This window comes from Ylistrum balloti, unplaced genomic scaffold (genome assembly GCF_031769215.1).
Source record: "Ylistrum balloti isolate Yb309-2 unplaced genomic scaffold, AGI_CSIRO_Ybal_v1 Utg370050, whole genome shotgun sequence".
NCBI classification, from domain to species: Eukaryota; Metazoa; Mollusca; class Bivalvia; order Pectinida; family Pectinidae; genus Ylistrum; species Ylistrum balloti.
Genome location: NW_026782103.1, coordinates 493,600 through 510,253, shown reverse-complemented (window position 1 = coordinate 510,253; position 16,654 = coordinate 493,600). Strand labels below are relative to the sequence as shown.

The window sequence follows — 16,654 nt, the reverse complement described above, 5'->3', positions numbered from 1 at the left end:
ACCCCTCAACAATAACACCCAACCCCTCAACAATAACACTCAACCCTTCAACAATAACACTCAACCCTTCAACAATAACACTCAACCCTTCAACAATAACACTCAACTCTTCAACAATAACACCCAACCCCTCAACAATAACACTCAACCCTTCAGCAATAACATTTCACCTCTCAACAATAACACTCAACCCCTCAACAATAACACCTAACCCCTCAACAATAACACTCAACCCTTCAACAATAACACTCAACCCCTCAACAATAACACTCAACCCTTCAACAATAACACTCAACCCCTCAACAATAACACCTAACCCCTCAACAATAACACTCAACTATTCAACAATAACACTCAACCCCTCAACAATAACACCCAACTCTTCAACAATAACACTCAACCCCTCAACAATGCACTCAACCCTTCAACAATAACACTCAACCCCTCAACAATAACACTCAACTCTTCAACAATAACACTCAACCCTTCAACAATAACACTCAACCCCTCAACAAAAACACCCAACTCTTCAACAATAACACCCAACCCTTCAACAATAACACTCAACCCTTCAACAATAACACTCAACCCCTCAACAAAAACACCCAACTCTTCAACAATAACACCCAACCCTTCAACAATAACACTCAACCCTTCAACAATAACACTCAACCCTTCAACAATAACACTCAACCCTTCAACAATAACACTCAACCCCTCAACAATAACACCCAACCCTTCAACAATAACACTCAACCCCTCAACAATAACACTCAACCCCTCAACAATAACACTCAACCCTTCAACAATAACACTCAACCCTTCAACAATAACACTCAACCCCTCAACAATAACACCCAACCCTTCAACAATAACACCTAACCCCTCAACAATAACACTCAACTCTTCAACAATAACACTCAACCCTTCAACAATAACACTCAACCCCTCAACAATAACACTCAACTCTTCAACAATAACACTCAACCCTTCAACAATAACACTCAACCCCTCAACAATAACACTCAACCCTTCAACAATAACACTCAACCCTTCAACAATAACACCCAACCCCTCAACAATAACACTCCACCCCTCAACAATAACACTCAACCCTTCAACAATAACACTCAACCCTTCAACAATAACACTCAACCCCTCAACAATAACACTCCACTCTTCAACAATAACACCCAACCCTTCAACAATAACACTCCACCCCTCAACAATAACACTCAACTCTTCAACAATAACACTCAACCCTTCAACAATAACACTCAACCCCTCAACAATAACACCCAACCCTTCAACAATAACACTCAACCCTTCAACAATAACACTCAACCCTTCAACAATAACACCCAACCCTTCAACAATAACACTCAACCCTTCAACAATAACACTCAACCCCTCAACAAAAACACCCAACTCTTCAACAATAACACCTAACCCCTCAACAATAACACCCAACCCTTCAACAATAACACTCAACCCTTCAACAATAACACTCAACCCCTCAACAAAAACACCCAACTCTTCAACAATAACACTCAACCCTTCAACAATAACACCCAACCCTTCAACAATAACACTCAACCCTTCAACAATAACACTCACCCTTCAACAATAACACCTCAACCCCTTCAACAATAACACTCAACCCTTCAACAATAACACTCAACCCTCAACAATAACACTCAACCCTTCAACAATAACACCCCCTTGAACAATAACACTCAACCCTTCAACAATAACACTCAACCCTCAACAACCCTTCAACAATAACACTCAACCCTTTAACAATAACACTCAACCCCTCAACAATAACACTCAACTCTTCAACAATAACACTCAACCCCTCAACAATAACACTCCACCCCTCAACAATAACACTCAACCCTTCAACAATAACACTCAACCCTTCAACAATAACACTCAACCCCTCAACAATAACACTCAACCCTTCAACAATAACACTCAACAACAATAACACCCAACCCTTCAACAATAACACTCAACCCTTGAACAATAACACTCAACCCTTCAACAATAACACTCAACCCTTCAACAATAACACTCAACCCTTCAACAATAACACTCAACCCCTCAACAATAACACTCAACTCTTCAACAATAACACTCAACCCTTCAACAATAACACTCAACCCCTCAACAAAAACACCCAACTCTTCAACAATAACACTCAACCCCTCAACAATAACACCCAACCCTTCAACAATAACACTCAACCCCTCAACAATAACACTCAACCCTTCAACAATAACACCCAACCCTTCAACAATAACACTCAACCCTTCAACAATAACACTCAACCCCTCAACACTCAACCCTTCAACAATAACACTCAACTCTTCAACAATAACACTCAACCCCTCAACAATAACACTCAACTCTTCAACAATAACACTCAACCCCTCAACAATAACACCCAACCCTTCAACAATAACACTCAACCCTTCAACAATAACACTCAACCCTTCAACAATAACACTCAACCCCTCAACAAAAACACCCAACTCTTCAACAATAACACCCAACCCTTCAACAATAACACTCAACCCTTCAACAATAACACCCAACCCTTCAACAATAACACCCAACCCTTCAACAATAACACTCAACCCCTCAACAATAACACTCAACTCTTCAACAATAACACTCAACCCTTCAACAATAACACTCCAACCCTCAGCAATAACACCCAACCCCTCAACAATAACACTCAACTCTTCAACAATAACACACCTTCAACAATAACACCAACCCCTCAACAATAACACTCAACTCTTGAACAATAACACTCAACCCTTCAACAATAACACTCAACCCTTCAACAATAACACTCAACTCTTCAACAATAACACTCAGCCCCTCAACAATAACACTCAACTCCTCAACAATAACACTCAACCCTTCAACAATAACACTAAACTCTTCAACAATAACACCCAACCCTTCAACAATAACACTTCACCCCTCAACAATAACACTCAACCCCTCAACAATAACACCCAACCCTTCAACAATAACACTCAACCCTTCAACAATAACACTCAACCCCTCAACAAAAACACCCAACTCTTCAACAATAACACTCAGTGTTCAACAATAACACTCACCCTTCAACAATAACTACATATGATCTGATTTACATGAAAACTGGTATCTAGAATGTAAATCTAATGTCACACCAGAAAAACTATAATGATATTCGTTATTTGATTGGACAAGATGGCCAACACATAGCGGTTTTTGATTGGTTGAAATTTAGATATCGTCTGATTTCCATGGAAATTGGTGTTTAGGTGTGGTTTCACATAGAAATACAATGGTGGCATTCATTTTTGGATTGAAAAAGATGGCTGCCACTTAGTGGCCTCTGATTGATTGAAATTTGGATATCGTCTGATTTGCATGGAAATTTCCATATTGTCTGATTCTTATGAAAATCTGTGCATAGGTGTTTTCTAATACGACAAACACAACACTGGTGTTTATTTTCTAAGTAGACAACATCATTGTCCTTGGAAGATAACTAATATGGTAAATTGAAATATTGCTCCAATTTTATCACGTTTCGTATCAATCTTGATTGGACATGTACATCAATTGCAATTAGTACTTGTTAATAATGCAAGCATTTTACAGGATTTTTAGTCTGAGATCCTCCATTATAAAACCCATTATTTCTATGCTAGTTATATAATTATACTGTATTTTTTTTAAGTACCGGGTATGTAACTACACTCTAAAACATTTTAAATAGATGGCTCCTTCTTTGTCATAGATAAATTTGTTTAAAACTTTTGATAATATTTCATGATAGGAATAAACTGAAAATGTTTTTAAAATGTATTAGATTTTAGATATTATTGAAATAAATTATGTCATCGTACACAAAGAGGGAACAAAAATGTCTCTTTGCAGGGAATGCGATACATGTCCGACAAAAGAATCATTCACTCAGATCTTGCTGGGAGAAACATTTTAATGACAGAAGACCTACATGCAAAGATTTCTGACTTTGGTCTTGCTAGAAACTTAAGAAGTGACAAGGATTACTATCGTCGATCTAAGGAAAAGGAACTGCCAGCATCATGGTGAGAAAACAAAGATGATAGCTTCTTAAAGGAGATTTCTCCTCATTCATATTTCTTTAAATCCTCTCAAAACTGGTCTCTTTATAATCCAAAACTCTCTAAACCAATGCAAGTGGTGTGCTATATTATTATCCATGTCTGCTTGCCCATAAATCATTGGTCTGACTCTAGTAACTTCATTTCTTTGCTAGATTTGGCAAGCTTAATGCAAAAATCAAGAATATCTTGGATGAGTTTGTGTTTCAGAGTTACAAATCAAGGTCACTGTTACTTCAGATTTGTCAAACCATGACACTTTTTGACAAAGGAGGTGCAGCAGGCATGTCTTACAGACATTTCTAGTTTGTGCTGTCATAATTTTACTAAGACCTCAAGCATTGGAAGAAAACAAGAGTGTTATAAAAATACAACACAATTCCTCAATGTGTGAATAATGTCCCCTTCGAAACGATTATGAATATTTCATGAATTATTCATGAACAAAATTTATGAATATCCTTAATTTCTTCATGAACATTATCATGAAATTCATTAACTTAAAACTTCATGAACTATTTCTTCAAATTATGTTCATGAACATTCATGAATTAGGTTAAAGAAGTTTTCATTCATGAAATCATCTTTGTTCATGAATGTTCATGAATTTCCCCATTCATGATAGTTCATGAATGTTATTAAGAATATTCATGAACTTAAAACCATGATGAATATTCATGAATAAAATATTCCATGAACATTCATAAATTCCCATACCCCCCCCCCCCCCCCCCCCCCCCCAAAAAAAAGATTCATTCAGTTCATAGATATTCATGAAATTTCATGAACTGAACCAGATAATTTACAAAATTGAAACTTTCAATCTGTCAACCTAATCACTTGATTTTTAAACACGAGTACACTCTGCTAGTACCACACATGTTTAACATTATATTATGAATAGATCAGGGGGCATCTTTGTTGGTAGGAAACGAAAAAATGAGTGAGATATTTCTAATTTTTGTCTCTTTTTACTGTTGCCAAAAAACAGTGCTTGTTACATATCAATGACTGACATATTATCAAATGCTCAATTTCTGACTGGCCTGCTTCTCAGCACTTTTTGAATATTTTGAATTTTTTTCAACCATTTCCTTTCGTTTAAAGCTCTGCCATTTCTTTCTCACCAATCCTTCAATTCTGTATAATTTGAGTTGGTCGAGAGCTGGTCTTGGACCTGCTTCCGAACATTTTGAAGTTCTCATTCCTGTTATCGAATTTCTTATGAGTTCGTCAGTACTATAGAGTTTACGGGCAAGCAGTCCTGTGGCAGTTGAAGGGCTGGCCGTCTGGTTGACAAAGGCTTCAAGTTCTAGCATTTCTGCATCTACAATGGATGTCGTATTGTCTTTTTTTAGGCCTTTCAAAATTTTCTTCATGGCTCCTATTTGAGCTGTGAGGCTTTCCATTTCTTCCTCGAGTCAGCTTATTCTTTCACTGTCGCTGAAAGAATCATACAAAACTTTTAACAACTAACTTTCAAAGCAACAACAACAATACAATAAATGTATACTAACTTCAACTCTTTCCTGGTTTGTGTACACACATTATAAAATTTTAGAATTGAAATAACATTATCTATCCCTTCAAATGAAGCTCTTTAAGTCATGTTCATGTATATCCTGCAACTGTAGCAGTTGTGGGGGATTATAATTGGTAAAGCATCCATGTTTGTAATTACAATGCGAAAATACAGAGTCAGATATTAACAAAATCTTCATCTGTAGACTTTTATTTTAAATTTGGATTTCAAGCGAGCCAAAAAAATGACTACAGAAGTGAGAAATAAAAACCTCTATAATTTCAATCACCATTTTAAAAGAAAGATTTCCCTACTAGGTAGATCTAGCAGAGACATCATACATCACTTGGCTAGAAGGTAGATCTATGGAAAATGTTTTCCCAGATGGAGGCAGTGAAAAATTATCAATTAATTCATAGATTTTAATATTCTACAGCAAGGTCTGCAGTTATTAACACCTCAAGGCGTTATGAATGTGGGTTTTTTTTCAAAATGCAATTCTGATATGCAAGAAATCATAAATGGATTGACTAGGCCTACCGTTTATTTCACATATCACAGCGTCATAGAGTGTTGCCCCCTTTCTGTATTTCAGTTTTACATAGTCCCCTTTTTCATATGCTGCTACGTCTTTCCTTGGTTGCACAATGTTGACTAAATCTGCACACTGAGAAAGTTGTCCTCCCAATGAAGTAAACCAAAGCGTGGCATAATTTGACGTCTTTCAAATATAAGGCGGTCAACAAAATTTTATCTGCAGACAATGGCGGGAAAGAATTTACCTGTGTCTTTGCGGAATTTAAAACGGCCCTAGTCAAAACGCCCCTAGTCAAAACGCCCCCAGTAGGAAATGTAATGTTATGAACTCAATGTCATTGAATAATATGAACACATCATTTGATTTGATACCAATAATAAATTGAATCATAAAAACCATTAATTGTTTAATTTTTATTAGAATGTTTCCGCTAAAACATATTTTAAACCAGCAGACAACATCTAATAATTCAAGTGCAATCAACATAATGGGTAATTAATTTACAAGCAGTTTTTATTTTAACCCATAGAATATTTCTTGAACTATATATTTTATCCATTGCCATGCAACTGTATTACTTATAATTACATAGATATCATGCTGAATTAAACTATTAATCAAAGCGGGCCGTTTTGACCAAGTCTGTTTTGCACGGGGCCGTTTTTTTTACCGTACACCGTCTTCGCGCATGCGCTTATGGTTTAGAGCGTTGTAGCAATCGCAGCGAAGACCCAGATTGACAGATCAGGCAGGGAACACAAAATTTAAAGTAAAATTAAAACAGAATGACAAGATTTTTTTTTAAAAAAGAATAATATTTACATGTACTTAGTAAATTAAATTGGCTCTGACATTGTGGAATTTTAAAATAATTTGTGATCATTTTGAAGAATTTTGATGAATATCAGCAATGCATAAAAATTCATGAATAGTTCATCATCACATATTATAATGAAAATCATGAATGCTAATGAATTTAAGCTATGCATGAAAGTTCATGGACATTTATAGATGAACAATCATGAATGTTGATCAATTTGTAAATAATTCATAAAAGTTCATGAAGAGTTCATGAGGGGTATTTGATGAATATTCATGAACATTTTTTCATGAATCAAAAACTGTCTGTATTCTTAAAAGTTCATGAATGATTCATGAACATTCATTAATTCATGAATACCATCTCACAGTGGATGATAACATGATATCCATAGTGTTGACAACAGTAAACAAAATGGCTGTCACTGATGTTAACATCTCTTGATAATATTTTCTGTCAGTACCTAGACTGGTATCTGTAATGAAGATAGAGCTTTTATAACATTTTCAGAAAAAAAACTATTCAATCAAATTATAATACACAGTGTGATTAAACTTAATATATGTATAATATACTGGGGATTTTTGTCAGTATAACTATAACCCTACTTGTTTCACTTAAGATACTGAGAATTTTTGTCAGTATAACTATAACCCTACTTGTTTCACTTAAGATACTGGGGATTTTTGTCAATATAACTGTAAACCTACTTGTTTCCCTTAAGATACAGGGGATTTTTGTCAATATAACTATAACCACTTGTTTCCCTTAAGATACCGGGGATTTTTGTCAGTATAACTATAACCACTTGTTTCCCTTAAGATACCGGGGATTTTTGTCAGTATAACCCTAACCCTACTTGCTTCCTTTAGGACACTTGGGATTTTTGCCAATATAACTATAACCACTTGTTTCCCTTAAGATACCGGGGATTTTTATCAGTATAACTATAACCCTACTTGTTTCCCTTAAGACACTGGGGATTTTTGTCAGTATAACTATAACCCTACTTGTTTTCCTTAAGATACGGGGGATTTTTGTCATTATAACTATAACACTACTTGTTTCCCTTAAGATACTGGGGATTTTTGTCAGTATAACTAAAACCACTTGTTTCCCTTAAGATATCAGGAATTTTTGTCAGTATGACTCTAACCACTTGTTTCCCTTAAGATACGGGGAATTTTTGTCAGTATAACTATAACTGTACTTGTTTCCCTTAAGATACGGGGGATTTTGTTATTATAACTATAACCCTACTTATTTCCCTTAAGATACTGGGGATTTTTGTCATTATAACTATAACTGTACTTGTGTCCCTTAAGATACTGGGGATTTTTGTCAGTATAACTATAACCCTACTTGTTTCCCTTAAGACACTGGGGATTTTTGTCAGTATAACTATAACCCTACTTGTTTCCCTTAAGATACGGGGAATTTTGTCATTATAACTATAACCCTACTTATTTCCCATAAGATACTGGGGATTTTTGTCATTATAACTATAACCGTACTTGTTTCCCTTAAGATACTGGGGATTTTTGTCAGTATAACTATAACCACTTGTTTCCCTTAAGATATGGGGGATTTTTGTCAGTATAACTATAACCCTACTTGTTTCCTTTAAGATACGGGGGATTTTTATCAGTATAACTGGGGATTTATGTCATTATAACTATAACCACTTGTTTCCCTTAAGATATGGGGGATTTTTTGTCAGTATAACTATAACCCTACTTGTTTCCTTTAAGATACGGGGGATTTTTGTCAGTATAACTATAACCACTTCTTTCCCTTAAGATACGGGGGATTTTGTCCGTATACCTGGGGATTTTTGTCAGTGTAACTATAACCACTTGTTTCCCTTAAGATACAGGGGATTTTTGTCAGTATAACTATAACCACTTGTTTCCCTTAAGATATGGGGGATTTTTTGTCAGTATAACTATAACCCTACTTGTTTCCTTTAAGATACGGGGGATTTTTGTCAGTATAACTATAACCTTACTTGTTTCCCTTAAGATACAGGGGATTTTTGTCAGTATAACTATAACCACTTGTTTCCCTTAAGATACCGGGGATTTTTGTCAATATAACTGTAACCCTACTTGTTTCCCTTAAGATACAGGGGATTTTTGTCAGTATCACTATAACCCTACTTGTTTCCCTTAAGATACGGGGGATTTTTGTCAGTATAACTGGAGATTTTTGTCAGTATAACTATAATCACTTGTTTCCTTAAGACACTGGGGATTTTTGTCAGTATAACTATAACTGTACTTGTGTCCCTTAAGATACGGGGGATTTTTGTCAGTATAACTATAACCACTTGTTTCCCTTAAGATACTGGAGATTTTTGCCAATATAACTATAAGCACTTGTTTCCCTTAAGATACCGGGGATTTTTGTCAGTATATAACCCTACTTGTTTCCCTTAAGACACTGGGGATTGTTGTCAGTATAACTATAACCCTACTTGTTTCCCTTAAGATACTGTGATTTTTTGTCAGTATAACTAAAACCACTTGTTTCCTTTAAGATATGAGGAATTTTTGTCAGTATGACTGTAACCACTTGTTTCCCTTAAGATACGGGGAATTTTTGTCAGTATAACTAAAACCACTTGTTTCCTTTAAGATATGAGGAATTTTTGTCAGTATGACTGTAACCACTTGTTTCCCTTAAGATACGGGGGATTTTATTATTATAAATATAACCCTACTTATTTCCCTTAAGATACGGGGGATTTTTGTCAGTATAACTGGGGATTTTTGTCAGTATAACTATAACCACTTGTTTCCCTTAAGATACCGGGGATTTTTGTCAATATAACTGTAACCCTACTTGTTTCCCTTAAGATACAGGGGATTTTTGTCAATATAACTATAAGCACTTGTTTCCCTTAAGATACAGGGGATTTTTGTCAATATAACTATAACCACTTTTTGCCCTTAAGATACTGGGAATTTTTGTCAGTATAACTGTAACCCTACTTGTTTCCCTTCAGATACGGGGGATTTTTGTCAGTATAACTATAACTGTACTTGTGTTCCTTAAGATACTGGGAATTTTTGCCAGTATAACTATAACCCTACTTGTTTCCCTTAAGATACTGGGAATTTTTGCCAGTATAACTATAACCCTACTTGTTTCCCTTAACATACTGGGAGTTTTTGTCAGTATAACTATAACCCTACTAGTTTCCCTAAAGATACGGGGAATTTTTGTCAGTATAACTATAACCACTTGTTTCCCTTAAGATATGAGGAATTTTTGTCCGTATAACTATAACCCTACTTGTTTCCCTTAAGACACTGGGGATTTTTGTCAGTATAACTATAACCATACTTGTTTCCCTTAAGATACGGGGGATTTTTGTCAGTATAACTATAACCCTACTTATTTCCCTTAAGATACTGGGGATTTTTGTCATTATAACTATAACCGTACTTGTTTCCCTTAAGATACTTGGGATTTTTGTCAGTATAACTAAAACCACTTGTTTCCCTTAAGATATGATGAATTTTTGTCAGTATGACTGTAACCACTTGTTTGCCTTAAGATACCGGGGATTTTTGTCAGTATAACTGGGGATTTTCGTCAGTATAACTATAACCACTTGTTTCCCTTAAGATACCGGGGATTTTTGTCAGTATAACTGTAACCCTACTTGTTTCCCTTAAGATACAGGGGATTTTTGTCAGTATAACTATAACCACTTGTTTCCCTTAAGATACCGGGGATTTTTGTCAGTATAACTGTAACCCTACTTGTTTCCCTTAAGATACAGGGGATTTTTGTCAGTATAACTATAACCACTTGTTTCCCTTAAGATATGAGGAATTTTTGTCCGTATAACTATAACCCTACTTGTTTCCCTTAAGACACTGGGGATTTTTGTCAGAATAACTATAACCATACTTGTTTCCCTTAAGATATGCGGGGGATTTTTGTCAGTATAACTATAACCCTACTTGTTATGGGCCCCGCATTCGATGTTCGCCATGCGGGTGCTGCAATCTATAGTAATCACCTTGTCCGTCTGTCTGTCTGTCCGTCTGTCTGTCCGTCTGTCTGTCCGTTTTGCTTTCCGCACGATATCTTGAGAAGGAATGATGGGATTTCGATGAAACATGCTTATGATACTTGGTACATAAGTCCCTTGCTCATGTTCGATGTTCGCCAAATTCCGCGCATATTTAATGAGGCTGCTGCAATCTGATTGGCTGAATGTTTTACATGTCTGTCGGTTTCGCTTTCCACGCGATATCTTGAGAAGGAATGATGGGATTTCGATGAAACTTGCTTATGATACTTGGTACATAAGTCCCTCGCTCAAGTTCGATGTTTGCCGAATTCCGCGCATATTTAATGAGGCTGCTGCAATCTGATTGGCTGAATGTTTTACAGAGAATATCTTCTGAAGGAATGATTTGGGATTTCTTTAAAACTTGCTTCGTGATACTTGGTACATAAGCCCCTCATTCGAGTTCAATGTTCACCCTGTCTGTCCGTCCGTTTCCCTGTCCGTCGATCCATATATCTGTCCATCTGTCCATTTTCATTGGATTTTGATGAAAGTTGCTTTCAATACTTGACAACTGTCCATAAATTTCTTAATATTAAGAAACTCAATCATAAGGGGTAGGTATTATGCGGGGCCCTTCCTCGACAATGGTCTAGTTTCCCTTAAGATACTGGGGATTTTTGTCAGTAAAACTATAACCACTTGTTTCCCTTAAGATATGAGGAATTTTTGTCAGTATAACTATAACCCTACTTGTTTCCCTTAAGATACTAGGGATTTTTGTCAGTATAACTGTAACCCTACTTGTTTCCCTTAAGATACTGGGAGTTTTTGTCAGTATAACTATAACCCTACTAGTTTCCCTAAAGATACGGGGATTTTTGTCAGTATAACTATAACCACTTGTTTCCCTTAAGATATGAGGAATTTTTGTCCGTATAACTATAACCCTACTTGTTTCCCTTAAGACACTGGGGATTTTTGTCAGTATAACTATAACCATACTTGTTTCCCTTAAGATACGGGGGATTTTTGTCAGTATAACTATAACCCTACTTATTTCCCTTAAGATACTGGGGATTTTTGTCATTATAACTATAACCGTACTTGTTTCCCTTAAGATACTTGGGATTTTTGTCAGTATAACTAAAACCACTTGTTTCCCTTAAGATATGATGAATTTTTGTCAGTATGACTGTAACCACTTGTTTGCCTTAAGATACCGGGGATTTTTGTCAGTATAACTGGGGATTTTCGTCAGTATAACTATAACCACTTGTTTCCCTTAAGATACCGGGGATTTTTGTCAGTATAACTGTAACCCTACTTGTTTCCCTTAAGATACAGGGGATTTTTGTCAGTATAACTATAACCACTTGTTTCCCTTAAGATACCGGGGATTTTTGTCAGTATAAATGTAACCCTACTTGTTTCCCTTAAGATACAGGGGATTTTTGTCAGTATAACTATAACCACTTGTTTCCCTTAAGATATGAGGAATTTTTGTCCGTATAACTATAACCCTACTTGTTTCCCTTAAGACACTGGGGATTTTTGTCAGAATAACTATAACCATACTTGTTTCCCTTAAGATACGGGGGATTTTTGTCAGTATAACTATAACCCTACTTGTTAGGGCCCCGCATCGCGATGCGGGTGCCCTATAGTAATCACCTTGTCCGTCTGTCTGTCTGTCCGTCTGTCTGTCCGTCTGTCTGTCCGTTTTGCTTTCCGCACGATATCTTGAGAAGGAATGATGAGATTTCGATGAAACTTGCTTATGATACTTGGTACATAAGTCCCTCGCTCAAGTTCGATGTTCGCCAAATTCCGCGCATATTTAATGAGGCTGCTGCAATCTGATTGGCTGAATGTTTTACATGTCTGTCGGTTTCGCTTTCCGCGCGATATCTTGAGAAGGAATGATGGGATTTCGATGAAACATGCTTATGATACTTGGTACATAAGTCCCTTGCTCATGTTCGATGTTCGCCAAATTCCGCGCATATTTAATGAGGCTGCTGCAATCTGATTGGCTGAATGTTTTACATGTCTGTCGGTTTCGCTTTCCACGCGATATCTTGAGAAGGAATGATGGGATTTCGATGAAACTTGCTTATGATACTTGGTACATAAGTCCCTCGCTCAAGTTCGATGTTTGCCGAATTCCGCGCATATTTAATGAGGCTGCTGCAATCTGATTGGCTGAATGTTTTACAGAGAATATCTTCTGAAGGAATGATTTGGGATTTCTTTAAAACTTGCTTTGTGATACTTGGTACATAAGCCCCTCATTCGAGTTCAATGTTCACCCTGTCTGTCCGTCCGTTTCCCTGTCCGTCGATCCATATATCTGTCCATCTGTCCATTTTCATTGGATTTTGATGAAAGTTGCTTTCAATACTTGACAACTGTCCATATATTTCTTAATATTAAGAAACTCAATCATAAGGGGTAGGTATTATGCGGGGCCCTTCCTCGACAATGGTCTAGTTTCCCTTAAGATACTGGGGATTTTTGTCAGTAAAACTATAACCACTTGTTTCCCTTAAGATACTGGGGATTTTTGTCAGTATAACTATAACCCTACTTGTTTTCCTTAAGATACGGAGGATTTTTGTCAGTATAACTGTAACCCTACTTGTTTCCCTTAAGATACTGGGGATTTTTGTCAGTATAACTATAACCCTACTTGTTTTCCTTAAGATACGGAGGATTTTTGTCAGTATACCTATAACCCTATTTGTTTCCCTTAAGATACGGGGAATTTTTGTCAGTATAACTATAACCCTACTTGTTTCACTTAAGATACTGGGGATTTTTATCAGTATAACTTTAACCCTACTTGTTTCCCTTAAGATACAGGGGATTTTTATCCGTATAACTATAACACTACTTGTTTCCCATAAGATACGGGGGATTTTTGTCAGTATAACTATATACCCTACTTGTGTCCCTTAAGATACGGGAGATTTTTGTCAGTATAACTATAACCCTACTTGTTTTCCTTAAGATACGGGGAATTTTTGTCAGTATAACTATAACCGTACTAGTTTCCCTAAAGATACTGGGGATTTTTGTCAGTATAACTATAACCCTACTTGTTTCCCTTAAGATGCTGTGGATTTTTGTCAGTATACCTGGGGATTTTTGTAAGTATAACTATAACTGTACTTGTGTCCCTTAAGATACGGGGGATTTTTGTCAGTATAACTATAACCACTTGTTTCCCTTAAGATACTGGGAATTTTTGTCAGTATAACTATAACCTTACTTGTTTCCCTTAAGATACTGGGAATTTTTGTCAGTATAACTATAACCCTACTAGTTTCCCTAAAGATACTGGGGATTTTTGTCAGTATAACTATAACCCTACTTGTTTCCCTTAAGATGCTGTGGATTTTTGTCAGTATACCTATAACCCTACTAGTGTCCCTTAAGATACGGGGGATTTTTGTCATTATAACTATAACCCTACTTGTTTCCCTTAAGACACTGGGGATTTTTGTCAGTATAACTATAACCCTACTTGTTTCCCTTAAGATACGGGGGATTTTTGTCAGTATAACTATAACCCTACTAGTTTCCCTAAAGATACGGGGAATTTTTGTCAGTATAACTATAACCCTACTTGTTTCACTTAAGATACTGGGGATTTTTATCAGTATAACTTTAACCCTACTTGTTTCCCTTAAGATACAGGGGATTTTTATCCGTATAACTATAACACTACTTGTTTCCCATAAGATACTGGGGATTTTTGTATGACTATAACCCTATTTTTGTCACTATTTTTGTAACCTATAACTGTACTTGTGTCCCTTAAGATACGGGGGATTTTTATCCGTATAACTATAACACTACTTGTTTCCCATAAGATACTGGGGATTTTTGTCAGTATGACTATAACCCTACTTGTTTCCCTTAAGATACGGGGATTTTTGTCAGTATAACTATAACCACTTTTTTCCCTTAAGATACTGTGGATTTTTGTCAGTATGACTATAACCCTACTTGTTTTCCTTAAGATATGGGGATTTTTGTCAGTATAACTTTGTCAGTCAGTATGACTATAACCCTACTTGTTTCCCTTAAGATGCTGTGGATTTTTGTCAGTATAACTGGGGATTTTTGTCAGTATAACTATAACCACTTTTTTCCCTTAAGATACGGGGGATTTTTGTCAGTATAACTATATACCCTACTTGTGTCCCTTAAGATACGGGAGATTTTTGTCAGTATAACTATAACCCTACTTGTTTTCCTTAAGATACGGGGAATTTTTGTCAGTATGACTATAACCCTACTTGTTTCCCTTAAGATGCTGTGGATTTTTGTCAGTATACTATAACCCTGTACTTGTTTCCCTTAAGATGCTGGGGATTTTTGTCAGTATAACTATAACCACTTGTTTCCCTTAAGATACGGGGATTTTTGTCAGTATAACTGTAACCCTACTTGTTGTCCTTAAGATACTGGGGATTTTTGTCAGTATAACTATAACCCTACTTGTTTCCCTTAAGATGCTGTGGATTTTTGTCAGTATACCTATAATCCTACTAGTGTCCCTTAAGATACGGGGGATTTTTGTCATTATAACTATAACCCTACTTGTTTCCCTTAAGATACGGGGGATTTTTGTCAGTATAACTATAACCCTACTAGTTTCCCTAAAGACACTGGGGATTTTTGTCAGTATAACTATAACCCTACTTGTTGTCCTTAAGATACTGTGGATTTTTGTCAGTATGACTATAACCCTACTTGTTTTCCTTAAGATACGGGGATTTTTGTCAGTATAACTATAACCACTTTTTTCCCTTAAGATACTGTGGATTTTTGTCATAACCTTAAGATACAGGGGATTTTTGTCAGTATAACTATAACCACTAGTTTCCCTTAAGATACTGGGGATTTTTGTCAGTATAACTATAACCCTACTTGTTGTCCTTAAGATACTGTGGATTTTTGTCAGTATAACTATAACCCTACTTGTTTCCCTTAAGATACTGGGATTTTTGTCATTTTTGTCAGTATAACTATAACCACTTGTTTCCCTTAAGATACTGGGGATTTTTGTCATTATAACTATAACCCTACTAGTTTCCCTAAAGATACTGGGGATTTTTGTCAGTATAACTATAACCCTACTTGTTGTCCCTTAAGATACTGGGGATTTTTGTCATTATATAACTACTTGTTTCCCTTAACCCTAGTATATAACTATAACCCTACTTGTTTCCCTTTTTTGTCAGATACTGGGGATTTTTGTCAGTATAACTATAACCACTTGTTTCCCTTAAGATACTGGGGATTTTTGTCAGTATAACTATAACCATTTGTTTCCCTTAAGATCAGGGTTATTTTTGTCAGTATACCTATAACCCTACTAGTGTCCCTTAAGATACGGGGGATTTTTGTCAGTATAACTATAACCCTACTTGTTTCCCTTAAGATGGGGGGAATTTTTGTCAGTTTGACTGTAACTACTTGGTTCCCTTAAGATACGGGGAATTTTTGTCAGTATAACTATAACTGTACTTGTATCCCTTAAGATACTGGGAATTTTTGTCAGTATAACTATAACCCT

The 16,654-nt window shown here is 36.1% G+C and overlaps 1 protein-coding gene across 1 annotated transcript in view; it reads left to right on the top strand.

Annotated features, from left to right (window-relative positions):
* The window catches only part of LOC132549219 (uncharacterized), a 102,964-nt gene that overhangs the window by 59,681 nt on the left and 26,629 nt on the right, over window positions 1–16,654 (top strand). The window contains exon 14 of the mRNA XM_060213135.1: window positions 3,924–4,121. Within this exon, the coding sequence (XP_060069118.1) occupies window positions 3,924–4,121 (198 nt within the window). The remainder of the gene's footprint in view (window positions 1–3,923; window positions 4,122–16,654) is intronic.